The sequence below is a fragment of the Onychostruthus taczanowskii genome, unplaced genomic scaffold (genome assembly GCF_017590055.1).
Source record: "Onychostruthus taczanowskii isolate IOZ18803 unplaced genomic scaffold, ASM1759005v1 scaffold7, whole genome shotgun sequence".
Lineage (NCBI taxonomy): Eukaryota > Metazoa > Chordata > Aves > Passeriformes > Passeridae > Onychostruthus > Onychostruthus taczanowskii.
Window position 1 is genome coordinate 9,536,146 of NW_024504786.1, and position 16,662 is coordinate 9,552,807.

At 41.5% G+C, this 16,662-nt stretch overlaps 1 protein-coding gene across 3 annotated transcripts in view; it reads right to left on the minus strand.

Annotated features, from left to right (window-relative positions):
• Positions 1-16,662, minus strand: part of PTPRF (protein tyrosine phosphatase receptor type F) — a 376,830-nt gene that overhangs the window by 190,337 nt on the left and 169,831 nt on the right. For all 3 annotated transcript variants that reach the window (XM_041421648.1, XM_041421647.1, XM_041421649.1), the window contains exons 4-5: positions 4,591-4,736; positions 1,796-1,937 (exon numbers count right to left, since the gene is read on the minus strand). In XM_041421648.1, coding sequence (XP_041277582.1) covers positions 1,796-1,937; positions 4,591-4,736 — 288 coding nt within the window. The remainder of the gene's footprint in view (positions 1-1,795; positions 1,938-4,590; positions 4,737-16,662) is intronic.

Here is a 16,662-nt window from a genome sequence, read left to right on the forward strand (position 1 = left end):
CAGCCCGCAGATCGTTTTTGACCTGATGGGATCATGTTCAACTATCATTACTCCCAATTAAACGAATTTTCCAAACAGAAAGTAGGCTCAGTGCTTGACTGCTACTGACTTTTGCTTCTGCAGCTGTTAAACTGTGTGCCTGCATGTCTTTTCCTGTCTGTGGTGTTTCCTAACATTCCCTATTTATGTGGTGGTCTGCAAGTTTTACCTCATCAGGAAATCAGCAGGAGCACTATGAAGCTAAGAAATACTGTTGTGCTCCTTGATGCAAGGCATGTCTCTGTGGGCCTTTGAACACTTAACACAGAGCAAATAAATTATTAGCGTGTGTGTGCATGTGCATACATATCCAAGATACATAAAGGCAACTACAACCAAAGGGAACAGGAATGTGCATGGAAGAGTGGTATTCAAGCATCCAGTATCACAAAAATCCAGTTGCAGGAAGTATTTAAATGAGTATTTAAATGCAGATCTGCACATAAATGGCTGAAAGAGCTTCACTGAGCTTTATGCACTCACATACACTGCTGCAAAGGCAACAAGTAACAAAAAGAATGTGATTTTTGTCCCCCAATAATTTTCAAGTCTATAGCACTTGTTATCCTGTTCTTAATAATACTATTACTGGAGAGCAAGCTGATCTTTAAGATGCCCCACCTCCAGAAACAAGATACACAATCACATCAGGTATTGAATGATTTCTATGATTCCCATCACCACGGTGCCTGAGCACATTACAGTTGTTTAATGTATTCTTTGTCACAGAGCAGAAAGGAAAATATGATTACCTCTATGCTATAAATGGGGATGGGAGAACAAGGAACAATAGGCAACTTGTCATGTGTGGCTGGCACACTCACCACTGGGATAACCACTCTCCTCTGATTCAAAATCCTACAACAATAAACACTTTCCAGTCTAGTTTTTTCATTACTTAGAAGTTTCTACATCTGTCTGTAAACCTCAAGCAATTTGCCTAAGCCTTTTCCTGTTTGTAAGGGGTAAAAATGCATTCAGCCAAATGCCCCAGATTTCTAACATCTCAGTACATTTACAAATTCCTATATATAAACAAATGATAGAACACATTTATGTGCTGGAAAAACCTCATCTTTCTTAAAAGCAGAAAATAATTCCGACAATTTAATATTTTAAAAAACCAAGTGTTCACAAGCCTGTTTATATCTAATAAACTGTTTTTCCACAAACATTTAGCAGAAACAACACAGCAAGCAAAATAAAACCTGCTCGTACAGCAGACAAGGAGAAAAATCTATTCCTTAACAGGAGAGATAGAATTAAAAGTTGTGATTACCGTGAAAAATAAACACAACTAAATTTCACATCACATTAAAAACCTGAAGAGGAACCTGAAAATCTATGTGCTGATTTAATCTAGAAGGTGCAAGGTGCAGAATGAAGCAACATAGATTAAGTTTCTGATTGTCAGATGCAATACTTAGATACCCTGAAGATGTGTATTATATGAAAGCAAATAGATGAGAAAAGTATACAAATGTCTCTGTAGATAGCCCTCCAAGTCAAAAATGACACCTCTCAATCAGACAACAAAAACACACTAAAGACAGCTCAGAATCTGCAATCCTTCCATGACTGTCTCAAAAATATGATGTTCTATTATAGGAGAAATTACAGCAACTACTGCAGGAAGAACACAGCTTTACCCAATCAAGCTAGAATATCACTACATCATTTAAATGAAGCACATCAACATGTAGCTGCCAAAGCCACGTCTCCTGCCACTTAAGGAATGCAAAAACTTCCCCCTTACCTTCTAACACTGTTAACTTGGCACTGGTGTTTATCTCCCCCACACTATTGGTGGCTGTGCACTCATAGATAGCCTCATCTCGGTGGACACGCAGGGGCTGTATCCGCAGAACTGATCCCGATCCATCATCAAACTCGATAACCTTTGAAAAGGAAAAGAAAGCACTTCATTACTGGCACCTTCTGCAACAAACACTGAAAGTCAAAACAATCTAGGGGTTGAAGAACAAAAACCAAAACAAAACAAGCTCTGTAAGCCCTAAACTACCATGCAGTAAGTTAAGTGTTCCAAATGCAGTAGCACAAAAATTTCAGTGTCAAGAAGGTATTTGTCCTCTGAGGAGGCCAGAACAAATGAAGATCCAATGAGGTTCTTTATGGATCAATTAAGGCTGACAAATTATCAACCTGGTAATAAAGATGTGAATCTGATGATTTAAAACATCTGAGCCATATTTGCACTAATGATTTTACTAATCACTGGTAACAATTTAGTGCCAACTTTCACCTTGATGGAAGAGGAGAATGATATACTCCTGTGGGATTGCAGGGAAACAGTAACAAAACTTGAATAAAACGTGGAGCACCTACAGTGCATGCTAACTCCAGCAGAGAGAGGGGTTTTAATGTTCTTCAGCACTGGGTACTTTGCAACTCCAGCATAATCAACAATGATGTAATTACACTTCCTTCCCCAGCATAAATAAATTAAGTCGTTAATAAATCATTGTCTTTCCATCCATCCTGCTAAGCTGAAAAATGCATTACTCTGACTTATACATGGAAGAAAAAGGTATTTATTAGTTTGTAGCTGGATCACTATATGCTATTTCATAACAGCAAGGCTGTGAAGGCACAGCCTCAAGCCACTATTAATGCCAAACTCACCCTTCTCCTATTACAGTGAAGTTGGAAATACCACCTGATGTGCAGACAGTGACAGCATAAGGGAAAGGCAGATGCCACCCACTCCTGTCCCTTGGGAACTGAGGGGAAGATGAAGAGACTTAAAGGATCCTTCGTTCCAGAGCTGAATGTCAACCTAGGGCTGCTACCCCCATGCAAAACTTTCACCCAGTTTTCAAGGGCCTGTTTAGGAGCACTTCCCACAGCATAAAGATCAAAAGAGAGAGACCAGGAAGGAGGAAAATAATGCACCACAAGACTCTGCAGTGACAGGAGAAATAGGAAGAAATCAAAAAGTAACCAAGACCACAAAAAAATATGTTATTCCTCATGCTGGAAGGAATAGCCCTTCTGTTTCAAGAAGAAACACCTAATACAGTCAGGTAAAGAAAGAGAAATATTAATATCACCATAATGCACTTTAAAGAATTAATTTTTAAAAAACACATCTTTAAATTAAACATGAAACTGCGACAATATACTAAATCTTTACAAAGGGCAGAGCTATTGCTAAATTTTAAAACAAGACAAAATCAGCTACAGAGATTAATTCACTTCAGTGATAAGGACAAAAAAGCCAAGAGATGAAACAGCAGAAATCTCTTTTGCCCTCACTATCCTTTGAACAAACACTATGTGATAGGAACAGAGCTACAACTACTAAAGGCCAGACAGATGCTGAGGCCAAAATGTTGTTAATTTGCTAACAATGGATACCTCTTCTGTGTCACAACTTAGCATGTGTACATCAGATTTGTTTTTTTCCTCCATTTAAACTTACTTCCAAATTTTCCCTAATTAACACTAATAATGAAGTAAAATTAATATTTACTTGGGAAAAAAAAAATCACTATCTCCTGACACAAGCCATGCATCCAAACTGATGTGAACAAAGGTATGAAATTGCTCATATAAATGCATATAATATAGCATAGCCCTCTGTTAAGCCACAACAAGCACCAAATTCACTATAAAGGTTGTATCTACTTACAAATTAGAATGTTTAAATAGTTACTATACAATAAAACCTTTACCAGGGAAAAATAACAATGTAAAACAAGATTGAAATTGATTACTTTAATCAAGGTTTTCTGCTCACATATGAATTCATGATTAAAATTGGTGAGTTGAATCAATCCATTCTGGGCAGCAAAGTCATCTTGTGCTCCAGTCAGGAAAGCAAAAACATCAAAGACAGGGGATTAGAGGAAAGGCAGCAGAATTGTAGAAGGGTCACATTTGCAAGGGCAGTTTTAGAGAAGGGAGCCCGACACCAAAAAGGAAAGCGGAGAAAAAGGTGGAGAAAGTCAGTGAAAATGTATTTGCTATGTAAAATATAAACCAAATTGGACCCCTTTTCAAAGATCTTTCTGATACCTGCTGTTCTCCCTTCCTTTCTCTCCTACTTTAGCTCACAGGGACATCCATTAACCCTTCACCATTCCCCTTCCAAGTACCTTTGGGGGAGGGATGGCAGTAGCCATCACTCAGAAAGATTTCCAGTATTGTTTTGGCATCTCACTTTTGAATTCAACTGGGGATTGCAGGTCAAAGAGGTGCCTTATAAATTCTGACAATGAAAAAAGAAAAATACTGCTAGATCCAGCTCTTATCTGCCATCCAATTCTCTGTAAGCCCCAGTCTCCCATCTGAAGGAGGATGTCCTGTTGGTGTGTTTCCAGCATCGTGCTCAAAGGACACCACCTGCTCCACAGATTGCATTGCTGCAGGGAAGGAAGCCTGCTTTACACTAAAGCTTTACACTCTGTATTGTAGTGATGAAGAGATACCCAGGTTGCAGTGATGATTATTGTGCAATTGAGACCTGTGAGGATTAGATTGATCACCAAATTTTTGGGTTTGGGCTTTTTTTTTCCTTTTGGTAATTACCTCAAACCGCTGAGAACTGACTTTCTTCCCCTTCTTCATCCACGTGATACGAGGTTTGGGCTCTCCTGTTGCCTGACACACAAAAGAAGCCACTCCTCCAGAAATCCCAATCTGATCTTCAGGAGCCTTCATAAACGTTGGCTTGCCTGGAAAAATAACCAAATCACTCCCATGAGAACATAACATCAGATAAGCACGGAATGTGTCATGTTAATCTAAATTATAAGATAACTGGTGCTCTTACTACAAATTCAGGCTGAATGACCTCAGCCACACAAATCTAGTGCAGACTGCAACATGACAAGGACAGTTTCTGCTTGAGTACCTTTTTCTCCTAAAATAGATAAAGTCCATCTGGCTTGCCTGTAAATGAGGGTAATAGAAGGCTCCTCCCTGCCCCCTGGGCCTTCATTCAGGTGTATGACAATTTGGAACCATTTTACAGTTTATTTTTTAATAAATGGATTTTTGCAGATTTATACCATACTCATAGCACTGGACATTACAGAACAGCTGACACACCAAACCTACGAAATGTACCATATCTTGACATTAGTTTAACTGAAAGCTGTTAACACATCCATAAAAATTAACAGATACAGTTTTAAGTATACAAATAGCAACCTTTAGCTTCATTTTAAATTGAACTGACATAAAAATCCTACAGTTTAAGTATCTGGAAACCTGCAGTGGCTAGCCTATGCTTGTTAAGAGACTAATCACTAGAAATGAAAGTCAGCAAAGAAACCAAAATAGCATTCAGGCATGAAAGACTTGGCAAAAATGGAAAAAAAAAAAAAAAGTATCATATAACATCTAAATAATCAATTAAAAATCTCATGAAAATAGAGCTGTGTCTTCAAGATTTACATAGCAGATTCAGATGGATTAACACTATGCATCCGGGTTGAATGGTTGTATTATTCTTCTGTACGTGCTGTATGGGAAAATTTTGCATTATGTGATCTGAGGATCATCCTGAAATACTGCTTTGTCCTCATGAGACACATTGATGATCCCATATTCCCATAAAGCACTAAAACATTTAACTCCACAGGGAGAGTTAACAGAGTCCACCCATGATGCCATTCCATGCACAGGTCACACTATGACCATGTTTCAAATACAATTCTGATCAACCACCTCAAAGATGAACCTGGCCTATAAACAGGTCAGAGACAGCTGCTGGCACGTAGAAAGGAGCCTGAGTAAAAGAACAAACCCGTTCAACCCCAAGATAACAAACCAATGACCCCAGCAGAGCTGCTGGTGGTTCCACACCTTCACATTCCAGACACATCCATGAGTGTGTCCTTGAGAGACAGGGGCATGACATCTGTCAGCCCAAGCGCTTTGACCTCTAGACAAACTGAGGGCTGAGTTTCCCTGATCTAGGTGGGATACAAACTCGGTGATCCCAACAGACGGCAGCCTTTAAATGCATTTTTCTAATGTAAGTGAGATTTAAATTCTACGGGTGCAGTTGCAGTTACAGCTGAACCAGGCAGGCAGTGGCAGCTACTAAAGAGGGCAGGGGCAAATGCTCTGCTCCTCATCCCCTCACCACCCCTCCCTGCCTCCAGATACTGGCATCTGAATCCTACGAGGAGCCCCAGCATCATCAAAGCCTCTGTGGAACAGATCTGGGCTCCTAACCTGGCACAAAGATGTTTTTTTCTTCTTTTCCAAGCAGGGCATGGAGAGCAGTGGCTCAGGGCAGGATGAAGCAGAGCCCAGGACACAGCACCTTTCTCTCAGCAACTGTGGAGCACAATTTCACCCCTGAACTGCAGTCCTGCGAGACTTGGCTGAAACTGTGGCACCTCCTCAAGCCTAGTTCCACCTTCTGGTTTAGCTCACATTAACTGCTTATGCTGAGCCCTGTCCTGGCAGTGTGGCATGGTGTGACAATGCACACAGCCACTCAACCAAGTGAACTACTTCAATCCTCCCTGCTTTTGACGAAGTCCAGAGACCAGGTTCTGTCTTGCTCCAGTGCAGGTATCCCAGGCCAGGGAGACTGCTAAAGGCCCAGGATGCTTCTAGCTTCTCCCACATAGCACCACTGCCTGTGAGGGGTGTTGGGGTGTGCTGCAAGTTGGTCTTTGTGAGGAGAGGTCAGGGCTGCCCTGTGCTGGACACAGAAGTCCCACCATGGCACCACAGCATGGCACAGCCAGGCTTGTCACGGTGGTGCCTCTGTGTTACCAGGTTAAGAAAAGGCAGAACACCTCACAGGTGTGAGGAATGAGGTAAAGAGTGAGAAACAGCCCTGTGAGCACCAAGCCAGAGGGGCACGAGGAGCACCAGGTGCCTGAGCAGGTATTCCCCTGCAGCCCACAGAGACACCACGGTGAAGCAGGCATTTCCTGGCAGCCCACAGCCAGGCCTGCAGCTGGCTGAGGCCAACCCACTGGTTTCAGAGTGAGGGACGAGGCCAGACCTGTTGTCACCACCTGGAGAGCCACCCAGCAGCTGAGGCCACCCACAGCAGAGGGGCTGGCAGTCAGCCGCTGTGGAGGCAGCGGGACCCTTCAAAACCTGCAGCACCCCACAGGCCGTGCTCGTGTGCTAGGGAGCCACCGAGCACCCATGCGGGGACATGCCAGCCCCAACCTCGGCCGATCTGGGGGTCACAGCTGAGACACTGCAGTGCAGACCTGCAGCTCTGCTGCTCGCTCACCCTGATTTCCAAAAGGCCCTGGTGGACGGCGGGTCCGGCACGGCCTGCGCAGAAGTGGATACGTGTTCTACCCTCAACAAGCTTCTCTGAAGGAGTATCACAGACCAGGCCTCACCACAGAAATTCCTCACGAAAGTGTACTGAATTTTGCCATCCTTGGTGTAGAGAGCCCCCAGGACTGTGCTCAAACCCCAGAAAATGCCTTTTAAGACATGATGGCTGCTGTCTAAAGGCTTTGGCATATTGTCCTGACATGAACAGCAAGCAATTATTAAGTCTGCTTGCTTAACTGATGCTGATTCCACATATTTACTCATCTATAATCATGTCTATTTCTACTTAGTTTGTATTTACATATATCTCTGTTTATTCACCTCTCATCTATCCCAGAGAAATGTTAATTTACCATTCAGGCTGCTAGTGATGGCATTGTGATTGACTGTTTTGCTATGCAGTGTGCTGAGCTGATGCCTTGTATTGCACTTCAGCAGCTGATTTGGTTTTCTGATTTTCTGTTATTTACTCTGTGATCTTAGTAAAGTAGTGTAATTTTTTTTCAAATGGCAAATACAGCAGAATCCAAAAACTTTTGTCCTTGAAGAATACAATGCAATTATATCTCTGACTTTATACTTACTTCCCAGCACATACACTGAGGACTTACTTTACTTTTGTACATTTAAAAAAGATCAATACTATTAAAACCAGAACAAAAGGAAACTGAACATTCACTTGCAGTAAAAGCTAAAAAACCTGCTGCCTTGATTTTACATTGTTGCAATGAACCTTTTTCCCCTGCACATTTGAGTGACACTGACTTCTGGAAACAATCTAAATCCTCCAAGACTGGTCACAGAAGTACACCCATACATAAACCAAATTCTCAGTCTGAGAAAGGGTATTTCTACAAAGGCATGTTAAACATTTCTATGCCCTGAAATTTTGAAATGGAAGGTAAGTACTAATTAAGCAAACCTATAATCCTGAGTCCTGGCCCCAGGACAAGAGAGTCGGGCATGAGTGTATTTTTATTGGTAACCGTTACAGCAAACCCCAAAATTCATCCCAATGAGAGCTAACACAAGCACAACAGAGTATCCAGTAAACTCCTGGTGTCTGTGAAAAATGCAGGTGAAGTGGACTAGACAACCTCCCCATCTCCCCTCCAACCAACATCTCTCTAACTCTACTGCCCAGAGAAAGCTGCCATGAGACTATCGCTAGTTACCTCCAAAGGGCAACACTGGGGACAGGGCCAGATCATGGTACACGCTGTCTTTTTTAGTCCATTTGGAGCATTTGCACTCTTAGGGTAGCGCCAGAAACACAGTCAGAAATAATAAGGATGCACTGACAATAGAGAATAATGTACATGTTGTCCTTTCCCTCTCCCTAAGTTCAAAATGAGGGGTGTCCATACAAGATTATGAATGTATGAAGGTTTAATTTAACTGTTTGTTGCTCAAACATGCCACATATAAATACAAGGAACTGAAGGGTCTTTTGCAGTGAAAACATGTCCTTTCCCTGGTAGCCTATGGACCAAAGCTGAAGATTTTCTGTTGAAAGCTTAATGGGTGCGGGGAAAGGAAAAAGACCTGTTGTAGTTCAAAGACAAATCTCTGAAGTACCAGCTTGAGAGAACCTCCTGAGCAAGTCTTGGATGACAGCAGGGAGAGGTGCTGGATGGCTGGGTGCCCATCACACCCACCTTCACTTACTCCATCACATGCAGTAACAACTCCAGACTGGCACAGTTCCCCTAAGTCCAAACTACTCCAGTCTTCCTCTCCCTGGGCTCTCTGCTCGGTGACAGATCCCTGGAGCACATTCAGGCCTCACACTCTGAACTAATTCTTGCTCTTCGCTTCAAAAGCAAGTTCCTATTACACCAGGAATAGAAGCCACTGATCTCGCATCTATTCACTCACAAGCTTCAGGCAGGAGAATGGGAAAACTTTCACCTTCTTGGCTGAAATTTTCTCTGTTTGGTCTTTGCTCAAAACAAAATTATTCTAGAAAGCTTATGGGAACAACACAGTCCTGAGAAGGAAGACTGTAAAAAATAGAGTATTTCTTTCTCTTGCAAGAAACTGACTTCATCTTATTTGGCTGGGGGCAGAAAAATAACAACTTGCTCAGACATGCTCTCCATTGAGAAATTAAAACCAAAAAAACAACATTTCAGAAGAAAAGGACTTTCCTTCCACATTTGGTAGTGTTGAAAAAGCCACTTGCCGAGCAAGCACAGATTTGTGGATAATCCTATAAAGCGAATCCCAAAGAGGGCCTCATGGCATGTAGGAGATGCTTGCAGAGATTTAGGCACAGTGCTCTACTGAGCTATCCTGGAAAAATAGCAGAAAACTCATGCAGTGTCCTGAGCTGGGTGTGTGAAGGGTTCAAAAGAAAAGCTCCTTTGAATTATATTCTAAAAGGTCAGCAAGAACGTGCAAAGAAAGCCAGAGACAGCCAGGTATGCTCTAACCAGTATGGCTGTTGTCTGCCCTTCCCTGCAAAACAGTGTGATGGGTTTGGGAGGGGAACATGAAGCCCTCAAAGACAGAACCTCGGGTTTCCTGGAGAGCCACTGACACATTTCCTGCAGGATACTTCAGAGCCAGGCACAGCCATGAAGATGCCTCTCTCACCTGTATGTTACATATAAAATCACTTGTTCCCTGCTATTCTGGAAAATTTGTTGTGAAACAATTCTTATAAATCAGAAAACCATCTCAGCACCTGTTTTAAAATCTGCCCTACCAAACATCTGTAGCAGAAGAGTAAAATTTCAGTTCCATTTTCCAGGTTTTCTTTTCTTTACCAGATAAGTTCAGAGTCACTTGATCACATGTGCTGTTTTTAGGCTGCACAGCTTCTTAGTGAACACAAAGGACTTTCCCAGGGAGAAAAGTGTCTCTTGTCAGATTTCCTTCAAGGCTGAGGACAGAGGTGTAGCCTCCCTCTAACCTGGCAAGGTGCTTTTTATGTGAACCATGGTCTTTGAGGAGTAACACACAATCTGTATTACCTGGCTTGAATACTAGCCAGATCCTTGAAAAATAATGCTGGGTCCTGGGTAATTAGCACAGATGCTTGCATTTTGATACGCATTAAGCACACAAATGTCACATAAAATATGTTTCCTTGTAATAATATACACAAATGTTAACCTGTCTTATTTCAAAGATCCATAATTTTCTTAAAATAAATGGGAAAATTAAATGGAATTCAGATGCATTTTCAGGATTTAGCACCCACATCAAATATTCCTCATTCAAAAATTTTAATTCAGGGACTGGCAACATAATGCTCCTTCTGTTCCTGTGGATGCTATTCTTCCAAAGGGTCACACACAGGTTTGAGGAAAAATGTATTCTTGAACATGTCTACAATTAAGTGTTCTATGAACACCCATCTGCTGTGAGAGATTTTGAAGAAAAAATCTCTGTCCTCATGGTACAAGTTCTCACTACTCTAAATAGATGGGCAGCCAAAAATAAGACTTGTGTTGTAGGAGAGGGAAGCTTATATTTTTATCCAAAAGCTTTTGTGACTTGAGCTAAATTAAGATTGGAAGCAGACTCCTCTGTGAACAAAAAAATTACAGTTGCAATATAAGATGAACTGGATAAGGACATACAATAGACATAGGCAATCTTATTTAGGTGCCTGGCCTAAATGAATATTAAGAAGTTACTGACATTGTAATGAACAGATCACAATGAAATCAGTTTCTGAGCCTGGAAATTGTGAAATTCAGGTTTAAATCCCTGCCTTTAACCTTCCCTGTCACATACACAAAGGCACAACTGTGCCTCACCTTCCTCTGTAAAACTAACCTGCTGTTCTCACACGGCTGCTGTCAGGATGAATATGTGAAAAATGATGATGCGGCTCAGTTATAACACTGGGAAGAAACCAACAATGACACAGACCTCCTCATGTTCATGACTGACTTTGAAGTGGAAATGAAGTGGTCTAGAAGACAAAGGTGGCCCATGCTTTTATATACAGTTAAAGTATTTCTCTTTCTTGGGTTCCTTTATAATCCTGGGTGATCGATACCTGTGCATGGATGGATGCCTACTGGAAAGATACTCTGGAGAAAGCCAATCGGTGATTCTTCTGCTAAGCATCCATTGCAGGGCAGGAGATAAGTCAGTGGGCTCTCTAGCTATCCTTATGTTTAGTATCTTTATGCTTTCCTTGCAATATATCCACCATCATTTAAATGTAGTTCCTGCCGCTTTGTGATTAGCAGGAATATTGTTTGGCAAAATACAATTTTTCGAACTTGCACTTTTTATTCTTGCATAATTTATGTGTAGGAAGAGCCTGTTTGAGCCTTGTAAAAACATTTCTTTAACAACAGCTTAGTAAAGCCTCTGTGTGTCTCAGCGTGCACAATCCTAATTCATTCCTTATTTCTCCTATTTTGGTTTTATTTCACTAAGATGACAGCACTTTGTAAATGAAACTTCTGTTCTTTATTGTTTGGTGCAATGTACTTATTAAATAAATGCAAATGTATGTGGTGGGGTGTTGCATGCTCAGATACTTCCACAATTTTCTTTTTATTCAGGATACGGATCATAACCCTTTCTCCCATCCACTTTAAAAAAACACTTAATAGCACCCCAATCACAGAAAATCGTACTCTGAATTCAACATATTCCTCAGATCAATCTGAATTACAGGTTACCTCATGTTACCTGCATATTTCCTCTTTTTTTATGATCTTATTTTGTTTTAATGCTTTAGAGATTCCCAACAGCTAGGACAAATGATTCTGCTATTTCAATCCAATTTTAGTGGTTGAGTTTTCCACCTTCAAGTGTGAATGTCCATGATAATCAAATCTACAAACATTATCTCAGAGCAAGTTGCATTTCTCCTCGCCGCCTTCTCCTGACTTCCATGAAGTTACTCAGAGATAACTTTTGAGTTTGTACAAAATGAAATCAAATGAAATGAATGATTAATATCCAAAATTACAAGAAGTAGATATTTTGACATGTTCAATGACCTCTGTAACTTTCAGTTTTAAAAAAAAAATCACATTACAAAAATAACAAAAGCAGTCATTCAGCAGAAGCTGTGCTTCTCCCTAAACATCAGCAGGAAACACATTGAACTAAGATTCAAGGCACTCATTTCAGCAGGCAGGATCCACTATGCTTTTATCTGGAGTAAACATAACTAAAGGAGAATGCAAGGATACATGCAAAGTTAAACATATACTTTTATCAGTATTTGTAATTCTGACAATGTTCAACTCTTGCTTCTTCACCATCTTGGCAAAGAGGCTCTTTCCTGAGCATAAGCCCAGCCTAAAGGCAAAGCCTGTGACAGGGCTGAGGTGTCTCCGCAGACACACAGCAGGAACTCCCACAGCCAGACAGGCATTTTCAAGCCCTCTTCCCTTTTGCCAACACAGGATTTATACTCACAAGTTTAAGTAAAGATCAAGTATTTTAAAATTTCTTCTTGAAGAAACACCTTAAAACCTCCTGTGCCCTGTGTACTTTTAGTTCGTGTCTGGACAGTTACATACACATCAACCTTCACCAACAGAAACTCAGCCTTCCCTGTTAAATGCTGATGTTTGGATAAACCTGCTTATTCCACAGCAATATGGGTTAAAAGCCATTAGCTCACTCAAGTGTAAAGGCCATGATTACTGGATATTAATAAACTGCAGCAACAGTCTGTCATCATAGTATTCCACTTTAGTAAATTTCTAATTCTGTCTCTTTATGAATCATGGAAATTGTTGACAAAGTTTAAACGCCTAAAATTAACTGACGATACTGAACCAGAATTGTCTCAGGCAGCCATCACACGAGGATGCTGTGCAAGGCACATTCTGGGTGCTGATTTATTTGTGGAATTTTATGTAGACAACTTAGACCTTAACGCAGTGGGGAGGTGGTTTTTCTCCATATCACATCTGCAGGGGGCCTACAGATTTTGCACACAGGGTGGCAAATTTTCTCCGTTATTTTTCCAGGATGTTGTAATTGCAATGTCTTTCTCAAAGTGCCTGGCTAGCTATCAGTGTGAGCTGCTTTACATCTTAGTAGGAAAATCCCTAACTCTGGCTAATCCCTGGGCTTTGACTGACTGTCATCCATGGGAAGGGAGTGGGGGGAATAAATCCATCCCTCTACTATGACATCATTCTTTTTTGCTTCCAATACCTGAAATAACACATAACCAGAAAAAGAAAAATATTCCAAGAAGCAGAAAGCAGTCCTGCTTACAACTGAAGAATACTGATTAAAAACAAACTAGAAAAGCAGCCCAGTAAAACATCCTTCTAGAACTTGAGGTTGCCTTCATTTCCCATCCTCTGCTTTTACGTTTCCCCAGAGCACGCACAGCTTGTGTGTGAAGCCTTTTACATATTTTGGGGAAAAGCCAGAGCTATATATGGGTTCAGCTTTAACTTCCCAGCATTTATACCAAGCATTACACAGAGCAGAAAAACAAAGTAGAGCAGAGAAACACTGCTCTAACTACAGACCTTCCAGCAGCCTCACAGAATGGTTTTCTGCTTTAATTTAAAACTGAAACCTGAAGTCAAATTTCCACCTGGTAATAGCTTAAAGGCACTTCCAATTAACTTGGTAATACACACTTTCTGAGTTAATAAATTTTTCAGCCTCTGTGTTTAATACAATTAAGCATTTGGGCCTTTGGCCTTAGACCTTATTCAGCCTGAGAAAGGACTGCAGGGAGACAGTCTCCAATTATCACCATTTACACAACATTCACTTAAGGGCTTTCAAATGCATACATATAGAACATTCATTTAATCATACACAAAATTCAGTACCTGAATTCAGGCTACCTCTCTCTTGCACACAATATGTACAAGGGACAAAACCCCCATCCAAGGGGCTCTAAAATCAAGTCATCAGCACACTGCCGAATGCAGCACAGAACAGCTGTGCTTGCTCCTAGCAACTTACTTTTCCTTCCATATCTGCATTTTGTTATTTGCAAATTTCTTCAAAACTTCAAAGTTAATAAAGCATATTGCATGGTGTAAAGAACCCGCTAAGATATGCAGAACCAGGAAACAGACAAAACTGAAATCTTGTGCTTGAAAAAACATGAAAATTAATTTTGCCAGCATGCCTACCACATTAAACACCTTTTTTTTTTTTAACACAAAAGGATTAAAAGGTTTTAATTCCTTTTTTTCTAAGCAGCTAGTTCTTGATTCAGCAGTTCAAAAGGCTTTGCCAAGTTCAGGTTTTTCCTCTGCTTTTAAGAATTAAAAGCGAGTGCAAACCTTACTTTGTAAACAGATACCATAGCAGAATGATTCTAACAGAACTGGGAGCCAGAATAAGTGACCTCTTCAGAATATTTGTTACTAAAGCAAAGGCATTCTGGGCTCTTAGGAAGGGACCTGCATTTCATTTTAATGCCACTGTATGTTGCTCTGTCCTCCTCCTATAGTAATGAACCAAATTCCTGCCACATCTACTGGTAAAGATGAAGACTTTCTGCTTAATGATAGCAAGCACATGGTGGCACTTCTATAATACAGTAATTTATTTTTTTTTTCCTATTTGTGTCAACTGTTTCATCATGCAGCAGCTGTAGTACAGGCTGCAGAAAACCAAGAGATATAATTTCCACATTTAAATGTTTACCAGAGCATGGGCCTAGATACCCAAGCAGAATACTCTCAAGTGGGGGAAAGAAAAAAGTAGATCACAGAATGTTCTGAGTTGAAAGGGACCCACTGGGATCATCAAGTCCAACTTTTAAGTGAATGGCCCACATAGGTATTAAACCCACAACCCTGGTGTGATCAGCACCATGCTCGAACCAACAAAGCTAATCTCAGGGTCTCAGTCGTTTTGACACAGTCTTTCCTGAAATTCCCAGAAAAACAGGTCTATTTCCCCATTAAAAGGCTTCTTCCAAGTCGGTCTCACTGGAAGCTTGGATAGATGTTCAAAATGAAGGTTTGAAAACTTCTGGGAGACGTCATAGAGCATTTTTTACCCAGTAATGGTGTAGTTTTGCAATGGCTAAATGAAGGCACAGAGCCTGACACAACTGAAAAGCCCTTTGAGCAGTTTCAGTGTCAGGGCTACCACCTCCACCTGGCAGCCAGACTGTGCTGACAGGAGGCTGCTGAGCAATTGCAACCCTCCACACTGGACAGACAAGGACCACACGGAGTGTCACAGCCATGCTGCACAGCGCCCGGGGGCTGCAGGGAGACTGAGATGCTGCAGAGCCAGGAAAACTCCAGAAGCCACTGTGTCCTGTCCAGGAACCACCCCTGGGCTATCCCAAAATGACTCTATATGCACATGGAAAATCTCTGATTCCACAGAACCAGATGGATGTCCAAATCCCACAGTAAAGAGACCCAGTGGCAGATGTCAGAGATTTAGAGTTTTACAGCTGCTACAACCTAGCTCTGCCCTGTGCACAGAGCAGGGCAGGTGCTTCATGCCAGGAGGAGCCTGGTTCCCTCCACCACCTAGGGCTTTCTGGTTCGGAAAGGACTGAGTTCTAGAAAGACATCAAAATGAATCACCTTCATGTTTCTGCATTCTTGATTTAATTTTTCTAGCACCCATTCCTTGCTGTGTTATGAATTTAACAGATAAAATGAAAACCTCTTTTCACTTTAATAACTTTTCTCTGTGTAGACAATCAGCTCAGCCTCTGCTTCTAAACCAAGTTTCTTAAATCTCCAGCTACCAGGCACAGTTCCAGATTTTATTTTCTGTGGCCTTTTACTTGCACCAAACTTTTACATTATTTTACCCAATTATGCACAGAGTTGCAAGAAATGCAGAAAGCCAAAGTCCACATGGAGAAGTTACCATTTGCCACGCTGCAGAAAGTTGCTGTGGCTGCCAAGTTTACCCTGAAGCCTAGCAGATCACGTAACGGGACCACAAGGTGCTGAGTTTGAACTTCCAGAGCTGGCTAAGGATGTGTGTACAGGCTGGAGGGTGCACTGCAGAGGAAAGGCTGCACACAGGACCTGTGGGGCTGGGGAGCCATGCCAGTGGGTGGCACTGGGGCTGCTGGGGCACCCAGCTATGCCACAGGCTCCATGGCAGTGCACTCAGCAGGGACTGATCTGTCTAAAGGAGAAAAATCTATCACGTCATGAATTATCTCTTTTTCAGCACCTCTGACAATATCTGTGTCTATGGGAAAAGGGAAAGCCAGTTAACATCACCACTGCAGCAGGTATCTTGGCAAGGCAGCACACACTCTCCATCAAGGAGTGGGTATTTCAGTGTACTCTATTCTCACCAAGCCAGAACACTGCCTGCTACCCAGAAACAAACTTTCCTAGTTAAAAACAGGAAAGGAGCACGTGTTAAATCTCCAGCTAC